Below are 22,731 nucleotides of genomic sequence, written 5' to 3' on the forward strand. Positions count from 1 at the left end.
GCTTTATACCATCAGTGAAGTAGTCAAGGCCAAAAACAAACCGATCACAGCGCTATACCGGTTATCGCATCGCACCGGGGCATTAGAAACCGGAGGTGTTGAGGTAATATTCCCCGAGGCACTATGCCGAGAGCCGAACTTCTTAGCGAACCGCATCTCATTCTTCCCAAAGTCAAACACAGCCACGACGTTCTTCAAAAATGGAACGCCAATAATGTTCAATGTGACATCACCCAGAGAGACTTCCGAAGACGAAGCCAGACTAGACACGCAAACCCCCTCGGAGGTCTGATAGATAAGATCGGAACCATCGTGGTAGAATGTCTGGTCACCAAGCGACAGGCCGAATTTCGGTGCGTTGGCCGAGCAATCAACAACATACAAACCGAGGTCAGAATCAAAAGTTGCCGGAGGCGAAAAGAGAGCATTGATCGGATCAACGACCGCGGGTGGAAGGTACGAGATATAGTTCCCAGAGTCGATGAATGCTTGAAACGAAGTTGTGTTTGTAGTCAGGTTATTCGACTTGGAGCCGTACGTGATATTGCGAACACTGGTTGACCAATAAGATAGGACACTTTTCCCCGATGTATACCACCGCGGAATGTTCTCCGTGATTTCAACGGGGACTGTGGAGAAGTGGCAACTGTGGTTGACGGGTGGAAGACCGCCGAGCGTCAAGTATCCTCCAAAAGACGTAGATTGATTCTGCGGTGTATGAGCGAGGGCGAGACTGAAGTATGGATCGATAAGGCCCTGCTCGTGCATCGTAAACAGCAAAGGGTTGTACACTAGACGATCGCGCCAATATGTGCTGTTGGATGTGTGATTCGCCGGGTGTGCGGAGGTGAGAGCTGGGTATCCCAGACCGAGTAACCCGCTATTCACCCCATCGCCCATGGGATTGGATTCATTTGAGATGCCGATCTTCTGCGCGTTGACGCTTACACCGCCCATAGACACTTGTTCATTGGCCATGAGGCCGCTCGCGAGTCCTGCACCGTATTCCACGCCGAACATCTCGTTGGGAACACGATGATATGCTTTGGACTTGTGATAGGTCTTATTTGCGTAGAGGCAATCACTTTCTGGTATGACAAGGTTGTCGGTGCTGTTGACGCATTTGTACCCGGTTTGCATCACATAGGTGTCACTGCTGCCGGTGTCCACGAGGAGCATGAAGCTCTGATTCCCGATTGTGACTGGGGCATCAAATACAGTTCCATACTGTGTTGCTATGAGAGTAGATGTTTTACTTGAGGTTCGCTGACTTGGTATGTTTCTGGCGCTAGCAGGTACTAGTAGGCCAGCGGCGATAGTGAGGAGGTGCAGGAGTAGCATGATGGTTGATCGCTGACTGTAATAATACCTCTAAAATTCTGTACTTATCCCGATATTTATACATGACTAGGGATACAGAAATAGACAGCCTTGCAGCACGAAGTTCATACAACATAGTACCTTGATAGAGCGGCTCGTACATTTTAGCGTACAATTTAGCGTACAATTTAGCGTACAATTTAGCGTGTTTTAATCGCATATTTAGTGCTAATATTTTAGGCCCCAATGTTACGATACTCTGCCTAGTAGGCTCCCCAATAGCAGTTGGCCGCATATTGGCGGAGGTATGACTGAATTCGAAAACTACTGTAGAACCATTTGATGTTGCAGTCACTCATAGACTTTTTGTAGACTAGAAAGATAAGATGCAGGCTTGGACGACCAGGATTACGAATATATAAGAAGGAAAAATTCCCTTTGGCTCAACCTTTCAGTTCATCGTCGAAATTTCAGTGTCTTGGATCATCTCATATAGACAGACTTTCTCTAATATTATTATCTTCTTCTTTATATCAGTGAAAGGTTTATTTATTTAGGTTTAGGGGCTTATAAGTTAGGGTATTTAGGTCTATATAGTCGTACTACTTTAGTAGAACTTGGATTTTAGTATTATATTACTAGCTAGCTCTTTTAAATAAAAAGAGTGCATTTAACTAAGAATACTAAGTATAGGGAAGGGAAGGGGGGGTCGAGTGTGGTCTCAGTCTAACCTCTACAAATAGTACGATTAAGCCGGGCTGTTCCAATCAAAAGCAACTAAAGCATTTCCATACGACCTCGGGAGTTCTTTTACATTTGAAATGAGCCAAAGATCCCACATGCTGATTGCTGCAGCCAACCAAATACACAAACAGCACACCCAAATAACCCAAATAGCCCCCGCTTATCTATAGAAATAACCACTCAGCGCCGTCCACGCTCGAACCCCCACAAAATATATCCCTGACACCATTAGGATCTTCTCGTAACTCGACACTGAAAGGTCACACAACATCCACCACAGCCCTCTCCAATACAGCCCCAAGACTGCCGTGCGCAGCAGGAACCCATAAAAAGCAGCCAATTTGTAAGACCCCCACGCAAACGTCTCTGTCAGATAGCAGTAGATCCTTGCCGTCCGATATCTCCTACGCATGCCCGAGGGGCAATTGGAATCGGTGAAAGCATCCATAAATGTTCTCAGTCCCGAGTTGGTTTGCCACGGAGAAAGGGTTGCAGGGTAGATCGGCAGCTCGGCGGGGACTGATGGCGAGGTGACTTGAACTGTCTTTGCATTAGGCGAGTCTGTTTCAGATTCAATTAATTTCTGTAACATCGCTGGATCGGATGCCCATAGGCGCTGGGAATCCGGATCACAGATCTGGGGAAAGTTCTCCATTTCGGTGAAAACCCCGGTTTTGGCATCCGGGTATTTCAGGATATTTGTATAGAACTGAGGCGTAAGAGGCTGTATTTCGAGGGTAGGGGGAGGTGCAGAAGTAAACGTTTTGACTGGGGAATTCATAGACATGGGGTGGAGATGTAGTGATTTGGCAGGGGTATAGATCACCGTCAAAGGAAAATGGCATGTTTTGACGAGGTGGGAGAGGTACAGCGGGAAGAAAGGCTCCAAAACCCTGTGAGGACCGTTAGAAAATAATTTTAAAAAAAGCCAAGGGAAGTATTGAGAGAACCTCTCTGTTTCTGAGGCATTACGTGGGATGTTTCCCTTCTTCACGTCCGGTTTGTTCAAATAGGGCATGTTGCCTCGGAGTCGAATACGGACAGCCTCTACCACAATCCGACCAATCGAGACTGGCACAACAAATGACCAGCCGAGAAGGAAGCTCATCAGCTCCCAGGATGACGCCAAAAGAGGGTCAATTGGAGGAGCAACGGAAAAAAGACGACTAGAAATCTTGGACTTGCCAGAGGTGCTGATAAGGGTCATATTGGAGTGCAGAGGGCCACCTTTCTCAGGTGCTGGATCTAACGGATCCATGAAACGAAGGGCAAATCCGCCTTCGACTTTCTCAAAAGGTGAAGCAAATATGTCCTTCTCCCAGCTTCCCTTGTAGTACTTGGCAGTGGGAGCCGATGATGTGAATCGAAGGGGTTGATCGCCATGAGGTCCCCTTCCTGAAACGGTGCTGAAAACCTCGCAAGTTTTCTCTTTCTCATAAGTGGAAGAGTCTTCCTTGGTTAGTCGACAGAACGCATTCTTTTTTTCGCCGTACGAATTATTGATTTCCATGATGATTCCACTAAGCTCTTTGAGAGGCGAGTAGAGATACCAGTACGATATCGGGCTTTTAGTCCACCAGAGAAATTGAGGGATGCTGATGAGATACGCATAAGGATATTGGGTTGGATCCTCGCCCTAGAAGTATTAACATATTAACGCAAAGGCATAGATATTTGCAGAAACTAACATACCCGTTCTTTCAAAAAATGCTCTAGTTTCGCGGCCAAGGTTAGATGACCATCTCCACGATGAAGATACCAACTAGTATCAATTCTGAACCAAAGTGGAATCCGAAAGACCCTTTTCACAAAAGAGTAGAAAGGATTTGTGATTGGAGTGTGTTGATCTGATTGATCACTTTCAATGGAAACGACACTCCCAACACGGCCACGAAGTCCAACGGGAACCCCAACGAGGAAATAGTTGATCCAGTAATGGTACTTCTCCGGGAAGAAGCGAGCGTGTGTTAGACGTGCTGGATATAGTAGAGGTCTTCCCAGTAACGTTTGCTCGGCTTTGGGGTCTCCATCAGACCACAAGACCAACTTCCGCCGGAGAAATGCTATCATCGACACCCAGGCAAGCAGTGTACTACCAACAGCTAACAGGAAGAAAGGTATAATAATTCTGATACTCTTGATCCAACCAATATGGTGAAGGGTATCCACCAAGATAGGGAAAAAGACGATAAACATGTTGGTTTTGGCCGAGCCTTTTGTGGTGGAATGGCTGGATAAAAGCCTATAGAGACAAAGAAGTTGATAGTTGCCGTTTCACCCAACTTGAAAAATAAAATAATACAGCAGATCGGTCGAGGAGATATGCAAAAGAATTGGTGTTTGACGCAAGAAAATAAGACCAGTCGATGGCGAATTATGACGGGATACTACAACTCACTATATCTTCTATTGGTTAGCACAGCCACTCACGGCAAATCTTTCCACATAACGTTGTATAACATGAGAATGCATCTTGACAGAATAGGCGCCATTGCAATGCCAGATGGGGTTGTGTGCGATAGATCCTAGAGTAAGGGGGTGATTTAAATTGACTACGACCAAAGACTGGAAGATCAACAATCTGTATACAAGTTTAAATCAATTCCTCGCTGAGAGATCTGCTCTTATCGTCCTAGATATTTCGAAGAGGTGTAGTGGATTATTTGGTGATTGGGCGAATGAACTATCCTTGTGTAACCCTGAGACATCCACGCAATACCAGTGTCTTTGATACTGATAGGGTCATAGATACAACTAATTAAACGTCCTACTCACTGGGGATAGAAGCTATAAGTTCAGCATTGAGAAATTAGTAGAAGATTCCGTGAAACACACTCTCCTTCTCATTCAGCTTACTTGAAGAATACTTTCTTGCTTTGAATTTTCACTATGGCATCCCCTGAGAATAAGGCTTCTTCCAAGGTGCTTATCATTGGAGCTGGCTTTTCTGGTCTAGCTGCGGCTTGTCAACTTCGAAGGAAGCACAATTGTGATGACTATATCATCTATGACCGTTCATCTGCTCCAGGAGGGACTTGGTGGGCAAATAAATGTTAGTTCTTGGTTGATTTCTTTTCTCTTTTCTCTTTTCAAAGGTTTCAGTGCCTAATACAACATTGTAGATCCAGGATGTGCTGTGGATATCCCAGCGGTCTTCTACAGTCTATCATTTGCCCCAAATCCCGATTTTTCGCGAGTCTACCCCCCACAAGCGGAGATATTGGACTACTTCAACAGAGTTGCGGATAAGTTTGATGTCTCTCGACACATAGTTCGGAATACAGAATGGGAAGGGGCCTATTGGCAAGAACAGACAAACAGTTGGTTGGTCAAGTTGAAGAACTTGTCCACAGGTCAAACCTTCTTCCACGACTGCAAGATCTTGATATCTGCGGTTGGGGCCTTGGTGAACCCAAATCAATTTGACATTCCGGGTGTCGAAGTCTTCAAAGGCGATATCGTTCATACCGCTGCGTGGAAAGCGGACATGTCTCTTCACCAGAAAGATGTGATTGTCGTTGGTAACGGATGTGAGCTATGCTTTCTCTCTTGTCCTAAGGCCATGTCGCTAACGGTTGATCAGGTTCGGCTGCTCAGCTCATTCCTGCTATTGCTGAGGAAGCTCGAAGCATCTCCCAATTCATTCGGGTAAGACACACTTCTCATATGTAATAGATATCGTTTCTCATTATTCCAGACCCCCCAATTCTATTTGCAAAATGAAAACAAGCAAATCGACGACAACTGGAAATTCATTTTTCGCTATGTTCCCGGTGCTCTACGTTCCCTGCGACTGCTTGTGTTTCTCTATTTGGAGAGCACAGCTATCAGATTCAATGTTAATTATAACGGAACCAAAGCCAGAAATCACTCAGCAGACAGAAGCAAGGCTTACATTCAAAGCTATGCACCCAGTAAGCTCAATTCAATGAAGAGGGATAATTTTTGTCAACCCCCATGCTTACTATTGTGCGATGAAAGAGCAATATTGGCCCCTTTTGACACCAGAATATGAAATTGGATGCAAGGCAAGATTTCACAACAAAATCCGATTTTGGGATACACATACTGAGTCTCCTTTCAATGTAGCGCCGGATCTTCGACAACAGTAAATATATCAGCTGCCTTCAGCAAAGCAATATTCATCTTACGAATGACCCGATTGTCGAGATTTCATCTCATTCGATTTTCACCAAGTCTGGTCAGGAATATCCTGCAGATGCAATTGTAAGTCAAAAGACCTAAAACCTCAAATACTTATTATCCCAGCTAATCCTTGTTCTTCTCAATACAAGCTGCTCGCCACCGGATTCTCCCTGACGCAGTACGATGTAGAGCTGGTAGGGCGGAATGGCCGAACCCGTAATGAGCACTGGGATAAATTCGGGTACAAAGAGGCATACAAATCCACTGCAATGTCCGATTTCCCTAATTTCTTCTATGTTCTGGGCCCCAACTCCGGTAAAGGCCACACATCTGCCATTTACTGCATTGAGAAGTATGTTGGGTTGTTCTTGATCCCTCTTTCCATGGCATCCCGCTGACAGTTATGCAGCTACGTCAACCTCGTCATGAAGGTGATTGCACCGGTTATTCAAGACCGCTGTTCCTTTGTCGAGGTCAACCCCAACAGCGAGAAAGATTACAACGAGGAATTGCATGAGAAAATCGCCACGACGATCTTCAATAGCTCATGTGGCAGTGTAAGCAAACACATACCAAGTTCTTCTGCTGTGATCATATATATCTGATACCAAGCTGCTGGCAGTATTTCATCGACTATAAGACTGACAAGAATTGGTTCATCTACCCATGGAACTCATTTGTCATGTGGTATACCACGCATTGGGGGCGTTTGGATGACTGGATATACGATGTGAGTTGATAAGGGAGCTTCTGATTGAGTTGGGCCCCAAAAGACTGACTTGTGAGCACGGATAGGTCCGAACTGACAAGAACCCCCCGGTATTCAGCTTGGGTCATCTGTTACTCCTACTTGCGCTCAGCATTATTCCTATTAGCTTCACCATCAAAGGTTATATTTAGGAAAGTCCGTTTCACAAATTAAGCCTTTTTCCGCCTTTTTTTGCAGTCCACCCAATAAACTAAGAAGGGGAAGAAAATATCTATAAAAACTGATATCTAAAAAGACCACTACAAAAGACCACTAAAAAAGACCACTAAAAAAGACATCTAAAAACACGATCTGAGAAGACTACATACTATAAAAGACTACCAAAAATACTTGACAAGGCCGCATAAGCGGCTGTCTATACTTGTGATAGTAAACAAGAAACCCTTCTGAACAAAGAGAAAGCGAGAAAGGACACAGAATAAAGGATACAAGATATACTAGCCTGTTACTAGGTGTTTATTATGAATTCAAATGACTTTTGTTAAGGCACGAACTTGTAGTTTGGGCGCCTTGACCATTTATGAGTGTATACTATTCTGAATGCTGTGTTTTCCCTTTAGATTGTCTCGTGCTGACATGGCCCCGTGTAAATCAGTTGGATATCTGGTGTTCTGCACTTTCTATTCGCTCTAATGTCCTTTATCTATATTTATATCCTAGTGATAGAATAATAAGCAAAATAGGCCATTATAGCCATATATGACATCACTTTTGACTTTTGAGTCTCATCTCTGATTGGCTGCCCAAAAGCCTCTTAAACCGCAACGCGAAAGTGACGCGAAAAGACGCGACCGGATTGGACGCAAAATTGAGGGGTCCCAAGGTTGACTACGTGGTCCAAGGAAAACAGCTGCTTTTAAACCGACCAGAGATAGGGAAGTTTATGCTGGAGATGCTGTCGTATATGCCTTGGATCGACATTAAGATGGGTAGTGAGGTTTCGGGTGTTCCAGGCCAATAAGTATGATAAAAATGAGCTGGCTAGATAACATATATGGATTTTTAGGATCTGTGCTGAGGTACACGTATGGTTTCAATGATGAACATTTTCCATTTCATCTTTGATCTCTATATATCAAAATAAGAGCCATGCAGAAATATTAAACAATCTCATCAAAGGCATGCTGGGTGCAAAGAAAAAAAATAGAAAGAAAGAAAGAAGTAGGAGTAAACAGTGAAATTGCCAACAGAGGGCAAACAATGACATAGAAAAAGCAAGACATATGGTCTTGATGAATGAGAGGTAATGCAAGACATGATAGCAAAGCATTTGAAAAGACAACGCCTGTGGATGCAAGTCCGAGTAGAGGCCTTCCCAATCTAAGACTCATGTCCTCGAAAGAGCAAGACTCTACACCGGAGAAAGAGGGCAAATTACATATGGGATGAACACAATGTGTACATAACATGATCATAAGAAAGTCGTCAATGGGGTTTAAGAGGGAGGTAAGGCAAAAATGAACAGAGAAGAGAAAATAGAGGGAGAAACACTGGGTTTCATGGGTGCAGTTCGCCGCCGAGTTGTAACGCCAGCCCCGTTTCCTTGCCACGAAGTCGAGGGCTGGAGTTGCTTGGAGGAACCAGGGCATCAAAGTTCAATCGCTTTCTGTTGCTGGTAAGCGGAGTGCGAGCAGGATTGCCTGGGGTGCGGCCACCCCAGGTTGGTTGCGCCGGGCTAGGGGTCACATTGACGAAATCAGCGAAATTGAATTGTTGATTCGGTGTGCTGATGTTGGCAAACATGCCACCACCCAGTGTAGGTGTCATGCCTGGCAGTACTGCGTGCTGACTGGGAGGTGTGGAAGGTGGGAAGGCCTGATTTCCGTTGCCCCTTGCAACCCGAGCAGGGGTTGGGGAATTGGCGAGGTACAAGAGCAAATCTGCACCATCCTCGTGGTTCTGAGGCTGGTTGTTCCGGGACAATCGCATATGTTTTGGAGGAGGGGTTCGTGGAGGGGAGGAGCCTACGATCGAGCTCATGGCCTGGAAACTGTGTAGCGGTAGATCGGGATCGATCTCTTCTGACGGTCCAGGGTATACAGGCGATGACATCTCCGGGATTGTAGCCTCAGACATGAAGGGGGCTTGCGTGCGTCGGCTCGTACGGTGTCGGCTCATGCCAGGGGAGGATTCCGGCAGCCGGTAAGAACTCTTCCACGATACCCGGGGTGCCTTGGCAGGACGTTCGGAATCGGAGTCAGATCGTAGGCGCTTTCGACTGGCAGACAGCATGGGTTGCATGACTCGAGAGTTGAAGGTGGCGGCATGTTTGTTGCGGGCGGATCGAGGGAGCTCCTTGGAGTAGGTGGAGGCTTGGAGGGGAGGGGAGGTGAAGGGGGTCTCGCAACGACTGCGTGAGAACTCAGATGAAGAGTCGGAAGGCTTGTCACTCTCAAGAAGGGGTCTTCCATCCTGCTGGTTCGGGTTCAGGCCATGTAGTCGACCGTGTTGGTACTTGAGTTTGGCAAGGCCCAATCGATCCTGCAGACTGAGAGAAACCTGTGCGAAGAGAATCCAGGGTCAGTCCCACATCACCAACAATATCATCTGGAAGTATTTGGATGCAATAGCAAGTATTTGGACTAATAGCCAAGACTGTATCTCAAGGAATCCGCAGCCTCTTTTTTTTCGATCACTTACCTGGGCGATATCGATTTTGCGGATCGTTTTTTCTGCCGAGCCCGGCTGTGATGGAGGCATTGTGTCAGGAACCCAATAAAACAAGAAAGACACCCCTATGCAAAAAGAAAAGACGTTTTCAAATGTAGAGTCGAGGTTGGGGTTTGGGAGGAGCAAGGGCGAAAGGGAAGGGTGAGAGAGAGATTGGCGAAATGCGGGAACTCGGAGAACAATTCTGGAGAAGCACTTGAACAGATTGGGATTGAAAGCTGAAAGAAACCAATTTCTATTCGCTGAAAGTGTTGAACAGTTAGACACGGGGAAGTACATGCGTGTCATTTTTTATTCTTATTTTGTCTCTCTTGAATCTGTCAAATTTCTTCCAGATCTACTATGTACATGTATCCATTCTAGCTGAGCTATTCCGTACTCCATGCCCACTTTAGTATTTAAATGTAGACAACTACTTCTATATAGTCCAATTCAGTTACCCCTATCTAGCTGTTTTATTATTTTATTAATATATGTCATGAATGTTTGTTCCAAAAATCGATCTATTCACTTAGTCTGCTGAATTCCGATTGCTTTTGCTTTCTATACTCCGTTCAGTCTAGTCTAAAGATCTTTATTCTCAAAGGAGAAAGATGTTTTTCTGCAGATTCCAGGATCCCCATAGAAACCAGGTATGCAGCCACATATTCCAACCCACTTGAAGTGGAGAATGAGGTTGTATCTCCCCAAGGTATGCTCTAGATCGCCGGAAGCGTTTTATATAATTTATGTGCATGGAGTATCAATTCGAGAGAGAGAGAGAGAGAGAGAGGAGAAATAGGAGAAATGGAGAAAACAAGCATCCTAAATGTCCACGTCGTCAGGTCCAAAAAAAAATAACTCAATTCGTATTTGGGCCGTGAGCTGTATCTAGCCATATATGCAGCCCTGTTACGAACCCCGTTTCAAGATTCTAATCTTGGCCCCATGAGAGAAGGATTTTGACACCTACGTAACTCCAAAACCCAAGAATTCCCAAAAATGCAGCATATCCCCGGCAAGCTTATAGCGAACTGAAACATAGGTACATAATATAGCCTTCACAGGCATACCGGTGTGCTCATAGCCGGGTATGCGAGCTCTCAGACAAGATCAAAGCTAAGAACATTAGTGCGATCCGATCCACACTGAAACATTACTCAAAAGAGTTTGAGCTGAGCTGATAACAGAATAAAAATGAGGTTTTAGGCGAAGATTGAGGGTACGTAATATGCCCTCTCAGAGCTTTTTAAAGTGCTCTAAGTATAGTGCTCCTTATTATTTTTTGGAGCTAAGGGGAATCTCTGATCTCTGATCATTTCCTTCTTTTCCTTCTTTCATTTTCTCAAATCACTTGTATTAACCATATTAAATCATAATTCATCCCCCTTTCAACCCCCCCCTATTTGGTCACTTGCGGGGCGACTCGTCGTCAACCGCAAACGGTTACCCTGTTCCTGACAATTTATCCGCCTTAAAAAACAACACCGGGCAGCTTCGTTTTTTCCCCTTCTCTCAACCTCGCCATGCCGTTCTTCAAAGACCTGCGGCGTCGATCAAAGGCCACTTTTCACAAGACTCCATCTCATAGTGTGGAGGAGGTCTCCGGGAAATCATCATCCACGATCGACACTTCCTCCCACAACTCCATCACTCCACCGTCATCGATCAGACCGACCCTTTCAACCCCCAGTCTTCCTGCTCTCAATGAATCCGAAACCACCAGTGCAGTCAGCGTGGCAACGCCCACACAGCGACCGGGGCCTCTGGTGACCAGCCATCAGCGAAACAGCGTTATCGTACGTACCCAGACTCATTCCCGCGACAACTGACAATACTGACTCTGATCGCTTGGGAATATAGGGTAGCAGCTCGTCCTCAGTCAATGGCGCGTACCGATCACAAGCTCCCGTCTCGCCTTATGCCCCGCGACTTGTGTCTGTGGCTGATAATTCATGGGTATGTTGCCTGCCAGGGCAGGAATTGGAGGCACATAGTGTTCTCTGGTGAAATGGAATCAAGTATCTGACTGTCGTGCAGGTCAACCAGAAAGTGCTGCTCGTATATGGTCAAATCGGCGACCCAAGGCAACATCCGCTGGACGGAAATGTCACCGTCTATCACCACCAAGATAATTTCCCGTCGACCGGCTGGCCCGTCACGGCATCGCATTTTAAAGTCCTCGTTCATCTAGTTCCCGGTCCTAATCGCCTTCGCTTTGACTTTGTCTCGCCAAAATTGTCCTCAGGCAGCACCCACCCCGCCATTCACTCCTCCTGGATTTGCATCAACTACCTTCCTCTGGTCAACAACCCCCCATTGCAGCTGGTCATACTCCTGGGGAAAGATTCAGACGGCACATACGATGCAGTACCGGAAAGGGCAGAGCGCGAAGGAAACGGGTTGGAGATGGCGATTCGAAAGTACCGCATGGCGGCCTATCTCTGGCAGGCCTTCACCGGTGAACAGATGTTCCGTAATAACTTCGGGCGGCGTTGTTTCCGATTCGAGGAAGAGTGGCAGTCCGGTAGCTTGAGCCGACGTGACTTGATCCAAGGCCAGATGCGGAATGAGGCCAAGATTCATGTAGTCCGCACTGAGAAAACAGTGGCCGAACTCCGAGGTCTCAATATCGCCCAGCAGAACGAGAAAGCTGACAAGAGAGATGAGTTGTTCGTCATTGCTAAAGACGCGGTGCGAAATCATTTCCAGCCTCAGCCTGGCCAGAAGCAATACGTCTCCGTTCTCCTCCTCGATTCTCATTGGGATACCGAATCCCAGATGATCACCGGCCATGCGGCTTTAGGTTCGGCCGACGACGATATCAAAATGGCCCTGTTTGGGTCCCATTGTCTCCAAAGCTATCCATCGTGTCTGGAAGAAGTCGTGGATGCATTCACAGACTGCACCCGCACGGATACGAACCACGTCGCCAATGACTGTGGCGAGGCGGGCTCCAATTGGGAATCAGCAAACTTGGGCATTGGTGCTCATATGCACGAGGTGGGCCATCTCTTCGGATGTCCTCACCAGGAGTCTGGAGTCATGCTTCGCGATTATGTGCGTTTGAACAGGACATTCCTGACCCGAGAGCCTTTCTCAACGCGCACAAAGGCCCAAGGGTTGAAAGTGTGCTTGCCTAACGACGAGTGTAGCTGGCATCGCCTCGATGCGCTACGCTTCCGATTCCACCCCAGCTTCCGACTCCCAAGTGACCCTTCTCCGACTTCGGATGATAGCGTCCAGGTGTGGCCAGTCGAGAACGGCAAAATATTGTTCACTGCTTCGTCGGGGATTGCGTTCATGGAACTATATGCCGAGGGTGACACCTTCTGCCACAACTTCATTGAGTACTTGAACAGCGAGTCGAGCCCCAACGGACTGCCACGACAAGTTGCGGTGACAGAGAGCGAGCTTCGCCAACGTGTGTATGGCACCGAAAAGGAAAAGAAAAAGAACATCCGTCTGGTAGTCTGCTCTGGTGCACTGGGCAGCTACACTGTTGAGAATATTGGCGATCTGAAATCGAAAAATTCTCTCGTCAAATTGCCCAAAAGCCAGTCTGGTTTCAAAAGCGGGAGATTAGGCCACTCGGCGATGGAAGGCAGTGAGCCAGAGCAGTTGTTGCTGGAATGTGCCTTCATCAAAACAAAGCTCTTGACATCGATCAAAGTCTACCATGGCAATGCACTGGATGGAATCGAGTTCTACTACGAGGACGCGACCAGCCAGCTATTCGGCAAGCGAGGAGGCAAACCTGGCGGCGATGAGTTTGTCCTTGATACTCGACGCGGTGAAATTCTGCTTGGGTTCTATGTCCGGGCTGGTCTCTGGATTGATGGCATCGAGATTCTCACGAGCCTGGGGAGGAAATCTGGTGTCTATGGAAATGCCGCTGGTGGCTCAGGGTATGTATTCTCTTTTATTCTCTCGCGATACTTGAAGCAAGCTAACCAACTTCGAAACAGCCACACTTTAATACCTCCTTTGGGCTACAAAATTGCTGGAATCTCTGGCTCCTGTGCATCATGGGTTGATGGGTTCTCATTGATCATCCAGCACTGATAGCACATCACTGTCTACCAACTTCCTTTTCCTCCAACTCTCGAAGCTCCTCGTCCTCATGTCCATGCCTCGAAGCTACAAACTCGGTCAACTATCGTACACTATGGTGGACTGCGAATGACTGCAGGGCATCCTCCTCATTCATCTCCTCTAACGGCTACTAAGCCTTGCATCTTCTTGCACCTTTTACCCTCTTTTCATCCCTAGTCTGGGAACAGGCAATTCCGCGTTCCAGAACAGGCCATTGGCCACTATATACACGAGGTTCTGTAGGATTGTGTCTGTGTCTATATGTTTTCTTCTGTTTTATTTTCTGTCACACATCGGCGTCATGGGCGTGTTAGGGTTGCATGTATGCATGGTGATATTTTCTTTGACCTTAGACGCGGTCGATACAGGTCCCGGGTGCATGGGACTACACTTACTGGGAATCATTGAGCATGCCGATGGCCAAACAGCACTACCGGATCATTTTGTAAAGGGGGGACATCATTCATATTGGTTGGATAGTTCATATGGTAATGTCATGAAACCACCGTCAATGTTCAAGAATGGCAATCCGAAGAGTAAATGAACGTGAACCGAAAAACAATCCTACGTCGTTGTAACAGAGTAGCTGCTGAGCACTGACAGGCTAGGGGGTTACTCTCCTGAGTAGACAGATTCCAGCATTACATAGTCAGAGTCCTCGGGGTGTGTCTCGCATTTGTTAAAATTGTCTCCCGAAAACAAGGGAATCGAGGCATATTTCGGAAATTGAACGCCTAATAATCCCACATGTGCAGTCTCTGCAAACAAAAATGACCCCACGTGCTAACAAGCTCTATGATTCATAGCAAAGTTCTGCCAATGCCCTTATGGAGGAAGTCTATATTTGGTTTAGTGTTTATTGTACAATCTACAGCCCTAGAGATGGAGCTACGGAAAAATAACCCATCACCAATAACGTAGGTTAGAGAAATCATAGGTACGATCTACAGACAGAGCTTATTATGATGACGTCCAGTACAAATTCATTCCTAGACGGAAGCGTTAGCCGGCCAATCCCGGCGAGGATCGTTCTCCCCGTTATTGTGGAGTGAAACTGGAGACGGCACAAGCTAGCCATCAACTACCTCTCGGGACAGACCTCGTCATGTCGGAACCTCACGAGATCGGCCCGCGACTCTGGGGAACATTTGATACTTCCAAAGTTATAGGGGTACATATTTATGTATCCGAATTCCTGAAGATATAGACAGGTCCAATAATGGGGATATTAGAACTCGTCATAGGGTACATAAGTACTAACTATGTAATTAGTTAGTGGTAGTACTTTGTATAGTGAGTGTAATATCATGACCGCGGCAGGGTTAAGCAGCTAACCAATGGGCATTTTGGATTTTCTTACTGGGATATGAGACATTAATACTCCGTACAAAGTATAGAGTGCCCAAGTGTACACAAGTACATACTTGGGAACATGTCATTCGTGCTTAAGCTAAGCATAAGTGGGAACAGAATGGGGAAATGCTTGTGGCTAATGCAAAGCTGCGTAAGCCGGTGGAATTTCATTTCTGAAAGCGCTTGGGGTGCCTGAAAAATCAAAGTGGCAAGACCGTTTGTTGGCCTGACTGGCTATACCACTGTAAGCCAGGGTAGATCGGACCCTCTCCCCATTGCCGATCTACGATTTACCATATTTGACTTTCTTTTTCTTTTCTGGCAGGCTTGTCGATTTGTCTGGGGTCGTGGTCGTCATTCATCCAATTACTCCGTACTCCATATGAAGCTTTGTACACACCCTGCTTCGTGCTGTAGAGAAGCTCGTTCATTATTATTGCACCCCTGTACGAATGATGTAACCGATCAGCGCTATAGCCCCACGAACTTTTCCTAGGTACATATTATTAAATTGTACAACGTTACTACATTTTTACTTATTGTGGTTTAGTAGCCTCATACCCCGATGCAGATCGACCAATAATCGACTGTATAACTTATACAGCTACCGTTTCCGATTAATCCCAATGAAATGATAATAACACAAATTAGAAGCCTAGTTACTTCAAACTGTTTTTTGTTTAGTTTTTAGTTTTTAGTTTTTTTTCTCATCTGTGGATGTGGCCTTTCCAGCGCAACCGCCGGTGTCTAGCTCACCATTATTTTCCCTTGTTATATATCATCGAAAATGTTCCTATGACGACGTGGCTTTTACTGCTTATCATAGTATGTAAATCGGATCTCGGGAAGAAAGGCCGTTACGTCAGCTCTAATTAGACCCTAGGCCGTTTAAAAAGAAAGTGGAGAGAATGTCAATGACGAGCAATAGTGGATGCTCCTTTTATTGCATGAGGTGATGTAAGTGGAGAAGGCGTTCGGGTATTTTGCACTTAGAACATTGGATGTTTGTGTGTGGATGTTCAAAGTGAGCCTAGACTAGTAATTTACAAATTTCGGAAACCAATGCACGGATTCCGTGCTTTAGCTTCAATAACTTAAATTGAGAGCTCTAAGGTACAAGGTACGGAGTCCATGCCCTTGTACTCGATGTACCGGTACATGTATCCATGTATAAAGTACCTACCAGTTATGGTAAAAATATTTACAGCACGTGCTCTGCCGATCATTCAAGGGTAAATTGAGCAATATTACTGGTGGGTGGTCCTTCCAGCAATGAGCTGTGTTTGACTGGCATTGTTTTTACATGGTATGCGGCTGTATTTTATTGTATCAACGCCACATCATGTCTTGACATTCCATAACGCCCCAGTATACAAGTCATGGCTGAATCATGTTGATAAGTAAATTTAGTTACAACCTTGGACTATACAATTGGAATATATAATAGACACTAGTAACCGTAGTTTCGGCGCACGATGAGAGTAACCACTTATCAACTAAGCCACAGCGTCTATGGTCCCCTTGAGCCGCAAGAGACCGAAGATGAGATCATCACCATAAATTTAAATGTTTTAGGCAACACCCAGCTGATTCAAGTGACAGATCCCCGGGTCCAGCCAATGGATTCCAGTGGAAAAATATATATTATCCGAACAATATCAGATTGGATGCAGATCCGGCCGGGCCGGCCACCTATCACAGCTTCTACCAAAGATTCACAGTTCCACACTCCTTCGTCGCGGCTGAAGTACTTTGTATGTTGTACAATGTACACACTAGTATGAGGTCAGACTTTTAGATATAGGGCTGTGATGTTGACGCATTTGAAGTCTTGAACAATGAATGATGGTTATAGTATTGGCTAGCTACAAACGCTCGCATGTACTCCGTGCAACTAACAACACCTGCCCAGGTGGGCAACCAAGTTATATTACTTAATACAAACGGGAAATGCTTCCAAGTTTCCCTCCCAAGTACCCGTGGATATGAGTCGTCTTATGAAGACGCTACACTAATGTATACACATTCCTGTGTAATAAACCGCAGCAAGTGTTATTATATGCTAGAAATGGAGGACCATACATCATATAGCATGGACACGATGCTGGATATGAAATGTTCCTTGGTTGGACGGAATGAAAAGAAGAACAAGATAAACATACCTATGTATATATATGTATGTTGTCTACTCTGCCCTATGGTGAGTTATATAAAATAAAGCGTAAGGGATCGAAATTTGATACAATACTCCATACATCGTATGTAAATTTACACTTCGCTCTCGCTTTTGTTTTCCCCACTATACCTGCACGGTTCTCTCCGTAACTCGGGAACTGCCTTTTTCAAACCTTTCTCCATAATTTATTTCGCTTGTTTACCAATCAAGTTATTCAGCCAATATATTTGTAGAATTTATTTGTAGTTCGACCATATCGGGAGATTTTTTTGAAGAAAAAGAAAGAAAAAAAAGAAAAAAGAAAACGCCTCTTACCAAAAGTGGCCCCCCTGTTCTTCCTGTCCTTATCAGTTTCTCCCAGGTGGCAACAGCTTCCCTCCTGATCACAACTCTTAATATCTTCCACATTCAATGGACCCCCTTTTTTGCTAAAAGTCCACTGTGGCTCAGTGACGGTTTTGGGGGCATCTCTTATACGTCTTTCATTGGAGGGCTTCATTGACCGTGCCATCCTTACTATTCCTTCCCATTCTCCCCTCCCTTAAAACATCGTCATCTCCCCTCCTTTCACCCCTCGTCTCTCCAATTATACATCATTTCCTCCAATCCCTTATAAGAACCTTGGAAGGAAACATACTCCATTACTATTTTTGCAAATTGTCTTGGACTTATACTTTATCTACCTTCACCCTTTTGATCTAGTCCGATCTTCCGTTTCTGGCGTACTTCATTTCAACCCCGATCTAGTCATTTGCGCATTCCTTCAGAGGAAATTCCTTATAGACCCTTTCACTTGAGGCTTCGCACAATCTCAAACTATCCAAGACTGCGTACTACGAGATCCGAACGCTCCCCAATTTCGATAATCCACGTTTCGAAACGAAGACCAGAAAGAGCACATCCCATCCCAACCCTACTGGCAGTGGGCCGAAAATTTCTTGGTTTCTTACCTTCACTCTCCCGGGTCAAGCGAAGCATTGATAAAATAAATAATGTTCAACAGCCGGTGAGTTTTTACACTTAATCTATCAATAGTATAATGGTTCCATTTCTAACTTTATATTCTTTCTGCTCAACAGGAACAACGCCCAGAAGCCGGATGGCGAGTTCATCAGTCGCTTCCAGCAAGCATTCTCAGATATTGTCCCTCGGCGCAGCGAGAGCCCGCGCAATGTGAGGGGTGAACCTTCGATAGCCCCAAGGTATGTACATCATGTATCCAGGCGAAAGGTATGGGATTAGAACTGAGAAAACATTTCTTGCTCATAGAATGGCCGAGAACAACGATGTGAAAATGGAGAATCATGATCTCAAGTTCCCCATCACCAACGTCCGCACTCCCCGAAATATGCAAGACCTGGGGTTGACGCCCTCATGGATGGAATCCGCTTCATATTCAATGATGCCTCTTGCCAACCAGCATTCAGGCTTTTATACTCCAACTTCTTCTGGAATGGGTGCAATGTTCCATAATCAGGCTGGCGATTTGCATACTCCAACCGGGATGCACTTGATGACCCCGCTGGCGGGCATGCCAGCTATACAAAACCACCACAGCAATGGCTTTGAGCCCTTCCACCCGCAGTTCATAAATCCAGTCCATGGCATGAACCAATACACACAGCAACCGTCATATGCACCAAGCGCATTCATGCACCGCGACACCGGATATGACGCCATGGATGATACTCTCGATGACTCTGCTCTAAATGATGTAAATGTCGAAACAGCATCCAACGTGACGGCCTCTACGGAAATTTCGGCTCAAATTGGTGGTGACATGTCCTATGCGAAGGGCGAACAGTGAGTTGAATGATTTGACAAAAAGTGAATTTCTGTTCAATGCTAACCGCGTTCTATCACACTCTAGATTTCGCTTCAATGTTTCTCTACGGGCACCAACCGCCATGGTGAAGAACCTGAGTGAAATTCCTGTAACCTATCTCAATAAGGGCCAAGCATACAATATCTCAGTTATCGACACGAGCCCACCAATGGTCAACCACGAACCGATTCGATATAGAACATTTGTCCGCGTTTCCTTCGAAGAGCGAGAACAACGAGCGAAACCGTCAACATGTTGGCAACTATGGAAGGAAGGCCGAGGTACCACAGAAGCCCATCAACGGGGCGGAAAATTATTAGCTGTTGAATATGTGGATCCATTACAAGGTGGCAGTGATGCACACAGGAATCGACAGGTGCAAGTCGAGAGTATGTCAGTCGACGGCTTCTGCGTCACTTGGACCGCCAACCCAGCGACCGGCGTATCGGATTGCAACATTCCTGTCCGGTTCAATTTCCTTTCCACGGATTTCAGCCACTCAAAAGGAGTGAAGGGAATTCCTGTCAGACTGTGCGCCAAAACCGAGCTTTTATCCCCAGGTGAGGAGACAGGTGTATCGCGCGATACAGAGCTGTCTTTCTGCAAAGTAAAGCTTTTCCGAGATCACGGCGCTGAGCGGAAGCTGTCCAATGACGTTGCGCATGTCAAGAAGACCATCGATAAACTTAAGCAGCAAGTCTCCCAGGCAGAAATGGGTGGTGGATTTGCGAAGCGCAAGCGTGGAAACAATGTTTCTGCTACCGCAAAGGGATCCGACAATCCTATGAAGCCTTCGAGCCACAAGCGAACTTGGTCGATAGACTCGGAAGATGCTCCTCCAGAAAAAGTCTCCTTGGAGGATGATCTTCAAGCCAAGTTGTCTATGATGCAAGAGATGTTCTCATCTACTCGCGCAGTGAGCATTTTCGGCTTGCGCGGTGAAAAATTCGATGATCCCGACCTATATCCCATTCGGCTATCAGGTGATGGCGATTCCCCCAGTATGGGAATATGAGCCGTTCAAGCACACGTGAATTGGAGTCAATGATGCCTTCGCCGCCCAACACCAATACCTCTTCTTCGAATTCGCCGCCTACCCAAGCACTCAGATTAGGAAATCGCCCGACCACCATCCAGAGAATTCCTTCTGGCGACCAAGTCTCAAGAGGATTCATAGAGGCCATGGGTGTAGACTCAACCTACCGACCTCCGGCGGATCGCCCTCCCAAGCCGAGTAAGCTTTTTTCGAGCACAACCCGATCGTTAATATCCTTGCTGATTCTCTTCGCAGTTGCATGCTTTTATATTCGATTCACTGGAAATTCGAAGCGCTCAGAGGACTACTACCGTGCAATTTATTTGACAGAACGCACTGTTCGAGACCTCGTGAGCCAAATTTCCGAGAAATATCACATCGATCCGATGCGAATCTCAAATATCATGCATACCCATGAGAAAGGCATGCGAGTCATAGTTGATGATGATGTGGTCCGCCATCTTCCAGAGGGTCAAGACATGATCGTCGACATCTCCGAAACACCAGATCCCAATGGCAGTGCTTCTGGCACACCCGGGTCTCCCATGGAGATCAAATTAACCTATTAAAACCGCATCGCCTACATCTCAAGGCCATGCCCCCGCCTCTCAAATTCGAACATAATGCAAAAGTAAATCTTCTTTTCAACTCGCCTCATCTCACCTCGCTGGCCACTGTGGTCTCTTCACTCTGGTCTGCAGCATACGAACTTTCCATCTTGAGTGCATCGGTTGCTCTCGTCTTGTCATTTCTTGTTTTCATATTTCCTTTTCAATGGGCCGGCATCCAATTTTTTTTTTCTACGGGGCGTTGAACACGGTGATAATAAACGAGTCTCCGAGCAACGATACCCTGTTATACTATGTTTTTGATTTTTTTTGATATCTTTGTTTAACCTTAGCGTTGCGTACCCACTACGACGATATATGAGTCGATGGGCTATGGAACTATTGATATCTTTGTCTGCTTGTTCTGGTTATTATTTCGATCTGGTCGAGGGCCGAGCATACGACGTTGATATCCTTTCCATATTTGATTTCCCAGCTTTTTTCATTCGACATTAACCCTTTTTCCTTTTTTTTCTTTTTTTTTCTTTTTTGTTGGTTGCTGGTCTTTACCAGCTTTGAGCGTTCGACTTTTTCTGCGATCTTTGTCCGCGTCTATGCCTGTGTGTATATATACGGGCCTTGTATCATTTGATATAGATAGTCGCCTGAGGACGGACTATAAGTCAGCCGCTCTGATGCAGGTGCAGAATACGATGACCTTGCTACCTCAATTATAATCTTGCATGTAGAAGTTGTACTTTATCCTATCTCGAACACAAGGTACTATCTCTAATACGCAATTGTTAAACCCTATCAACTATGCCAATAAAGCGACCAACAGCCATCCACCCCTTGGCACCATGAAAGACCCTTGGAACAATCATGCGTTTGGTAACTAGTTCTCGGCATGAAAGCCGCCACATTAACCGAGGACGCTGACGCTTAAACCCCTCCAAATCGGGCTGTGCGAGCAGAGGGAAGAAAAACGCCTCACGGTCCACAATTCATTCCATATCAACCCAGTGGAACACGGACTGTGGCTTTCTCAGCCACAAAAGTCAACAAAACACCATCCCCGGTTTCCAGTAACCTGGTAGAGCACGGCTGTTGAGCATTGCCGGGGTCATTACGGAATCGTGGTTTGGATATTGAAGATCCCGAGGTCCCATGGACCGCTCCTTCGGGTTTACATAAAACTTCTGATTGGATGGGCCTCTCGCCCATCCTGTCCCGCCAACCAATGTCCAGGTGGCTTTCGGGCACGGGAGTCTTCCGTTGGGTCGTCATTTCGGTGGTATTCATCGAATTTCCAGATCGAGCATACAGCCACTTCTATATCGTATGGTACATGCATGCTTTGATATTTTTATCCCTCTTTTTTGCTTTTGTAATGTATGCTTGCGACGCTTACTATCGGTTACACTGCAGATGTATCATTTTCTCTTTCCCGTTGTGATCTTCTCCCAGAGGTATGGAGTGATTTCGTTTCCATGGATGCCCTAGGCACAGACCTCGGAAGTAATAACGTACAGTAATAAGATCATAGCCTTTAATAGGCCTTTTGGTAGAACCTCTCTTCTGTTTGGTAAAGAAAACACAACCCCGAGTTTACAACGAGATTGCCGAACACTGGATTTCAAACTACATCGTACATCGTGTGTATGTAGGATAAAGTCCGCCACTCGCAACCTTTCCCTTCCTGTTTATCACTGAGTAAAAACGTAAGCAAAAAAAGTCGGTGTATACTACGCACGTCCAACTGTCTCAAGCTTGTCGAATCGCTCTAAGCATCCGCGAAATTGGGGGCCAAAGGCTTCTGATGTTAGGAGACTCGAGTTATCTCCGACTATACCTTTATGCCGAGATTTCTAGTTCATGAAGGCTACCGCTTGTCATAATGAAGTGAATGCTCTTGAAATACTGATTGGAGTACCCCTTAAGCGATGTGCTGTACAATGCGCGACATGATAATCTGAGTGCTTGCTATTCAAAAAGTTATATATAGCTGCAGATGTTGAACATTACTTCCACTGGAAGAGATGTAATTGACATTTCATCTGACATCATTGC

General features: G+C 45.8%; 7 protein-coding genes across 7 annotated transcripts; 4 read left to right on the forward strand and 3 right to left on the reverse strand.

Moving 5' to 3' along the window:
• Positions 1 to 3: 3 nt before the first annotated feature.
• N7471_002816 (pepsin-like aspartic protease) lies at positions 4 to 1,341 on the reverse strand (the record flags this gene model as incomplete). The annotated part of the gene is made up of 1 exon (XM_057275536.1): positions 4 to 1,341. The coding sequence occupies one exon, from the start codon at positions 1,339 to 1,341 to the stop codon at positions 4 to 6; it is 1,338 nt and encodes a 445-aa protein (XP_057140174.1).
• An 883-nt stretch (positions 1,342 to 2,224) lies between these two features.
• N7471_002817 (uncharacterized protein) lies at positions 2,225 to 4,260 on the reverse strand (the record flags this gene model as incomplete). The annotated part of the gene is made up of 3 exons (XM_057275537.1): positions 2,225 to 2,957; positions 3,015 to 3,700; positions 3,757 to 4,260. 3 exons carry the CDS (start codon positions 4,258 to 4,260, stop codon positions 2,225 to 2,227), a joined length of 1,923 nt encoding a protein of 640 aa, XP_057140175.1.
• Positions 4,261 to 4,953: 693 nt separating this feature from the next.
• N7471_002818 (flavin-containing monooxygenase) lies at positions 4,954 to 6,949 on the forward strand (the record flags this gene model as incomplete). The annotated part of the gene is made up of 8 exons (XM_057275538.1): positions 4,954 to 5,116; positions 5,187 to 5,594; positions 5,648 to 5,712; positions 5,762 to 6,033; positions 6,186 to 6,291; positions 6,360 to 6,562; positions 6,620 to 6,767; positions 6,833 to 6,949. 8 exons carry the CDS (start codon positions 4,954 to 4,956, stop codon positions 6,947 to 6,949), a joined length of 1,482 nt encoding a protein of 493 aa, XP_057140176.1.
• A 1,527-nt stretch (positions 6,950 to 8,476) lies between these two features.
• N7471_002819 (uncharacterized protein) lies at positions 8,477 to 9,679 on the reverse strand (the record flags this gene model as incomplete). The annotated part of the gene is made up of 2 exons (XM_057275539.1): positions 8,477 to 9,478; positions 9,620 to 9,679. 2 exons carry the CDS (start codon positions 9,677 to 9,679, stop codon positions 8,477 to 8,479), a joined length of 1,062 nt encoding a protein of 353 aa, XP_057140177.1.
• Positions 9,680 to 11,154: 1,475 nt separating this feature from the next.
• On the forward strand, positions 11,155 to 14,375 carry N7471_002820 (zinc metalloproteinase family protein; the record flags this gene model as incomplete). The annotated part of the gene is made up of 4 exons (XM_057275540.1): positions 11,155 to 11,427; positions 11,492 to 11,587; positions 11,669 to 13,536; positions 13,597 to 14,375. The coding sequence occupies 4 exons, from the start codon at positions 11,155 to 11,157 to the stop codon at positions 13,691 to 13,693; spliced, it is 2,334 nt and encodes a 777-aa protein (XP_057140178.1). The 3' UTR covers positions 13,694 to 14,375.
• A 3,869-nt stretch (positions 14,376 to 18,244) lies between these two features.
• N7471_002821 (grainyhead-like protein) lies at positions 18,245 to 20,092 on the forward strand (the record flags this gene model as incomplete). Its single annotated transcript, XM_057275541.1, has 4 exons — positions 18,245 to 18,258; positions 18,332 to 18,454; positions 18,522 to 19,055; positions 19,123 to 20,092. The coding sequence occupies 4 exons, from the start codon at positions 18,245 to 18,247 to the stop codon at positions 20,090 to 20,092; spliced, it is 1,641 nt and encodes a 546-aa protein (XP_057140179.1).
• A 32-nt stretch (positions 20,093 to 20,124) lies between these two features.
• Positions 20,125 to 20,682, forward strand: N7471_002822 (CP2 transcription factor; the record flags this gene model as incomplete). The annotated part of the gene is made up of 2 exons (XM_057275542.1): positions 20,125 to 20,311; positions 20,369 to 20,682. The coding sequence occupies 2 exons, from the start codon at positions 20,125 to 20,127 to the stop codon at positions 20,680 to 20,682; spliced, it is 501 nt and encodes a 166-aa protein (XP_057140180.1).
• Positions 20,683 to 22,731: the final 2,049 nt, after the last annotated feature.

The sequence above is a fragment of the Penicillium samsonianum genome (assembly GCF_028829775.1).
Source record: "Penicillium samsonianum strain IBT 33392 chromosome Unknown utg000002l_segment0_segment0, whole genome shotgun sequence".
Lineage (NCBI taxonomy): Eukaryota > Fungi > Ascomycota > Eurotiomycetes > Eurotiales > Aspergillaceae > Penicillium > Penicillium samsonianum.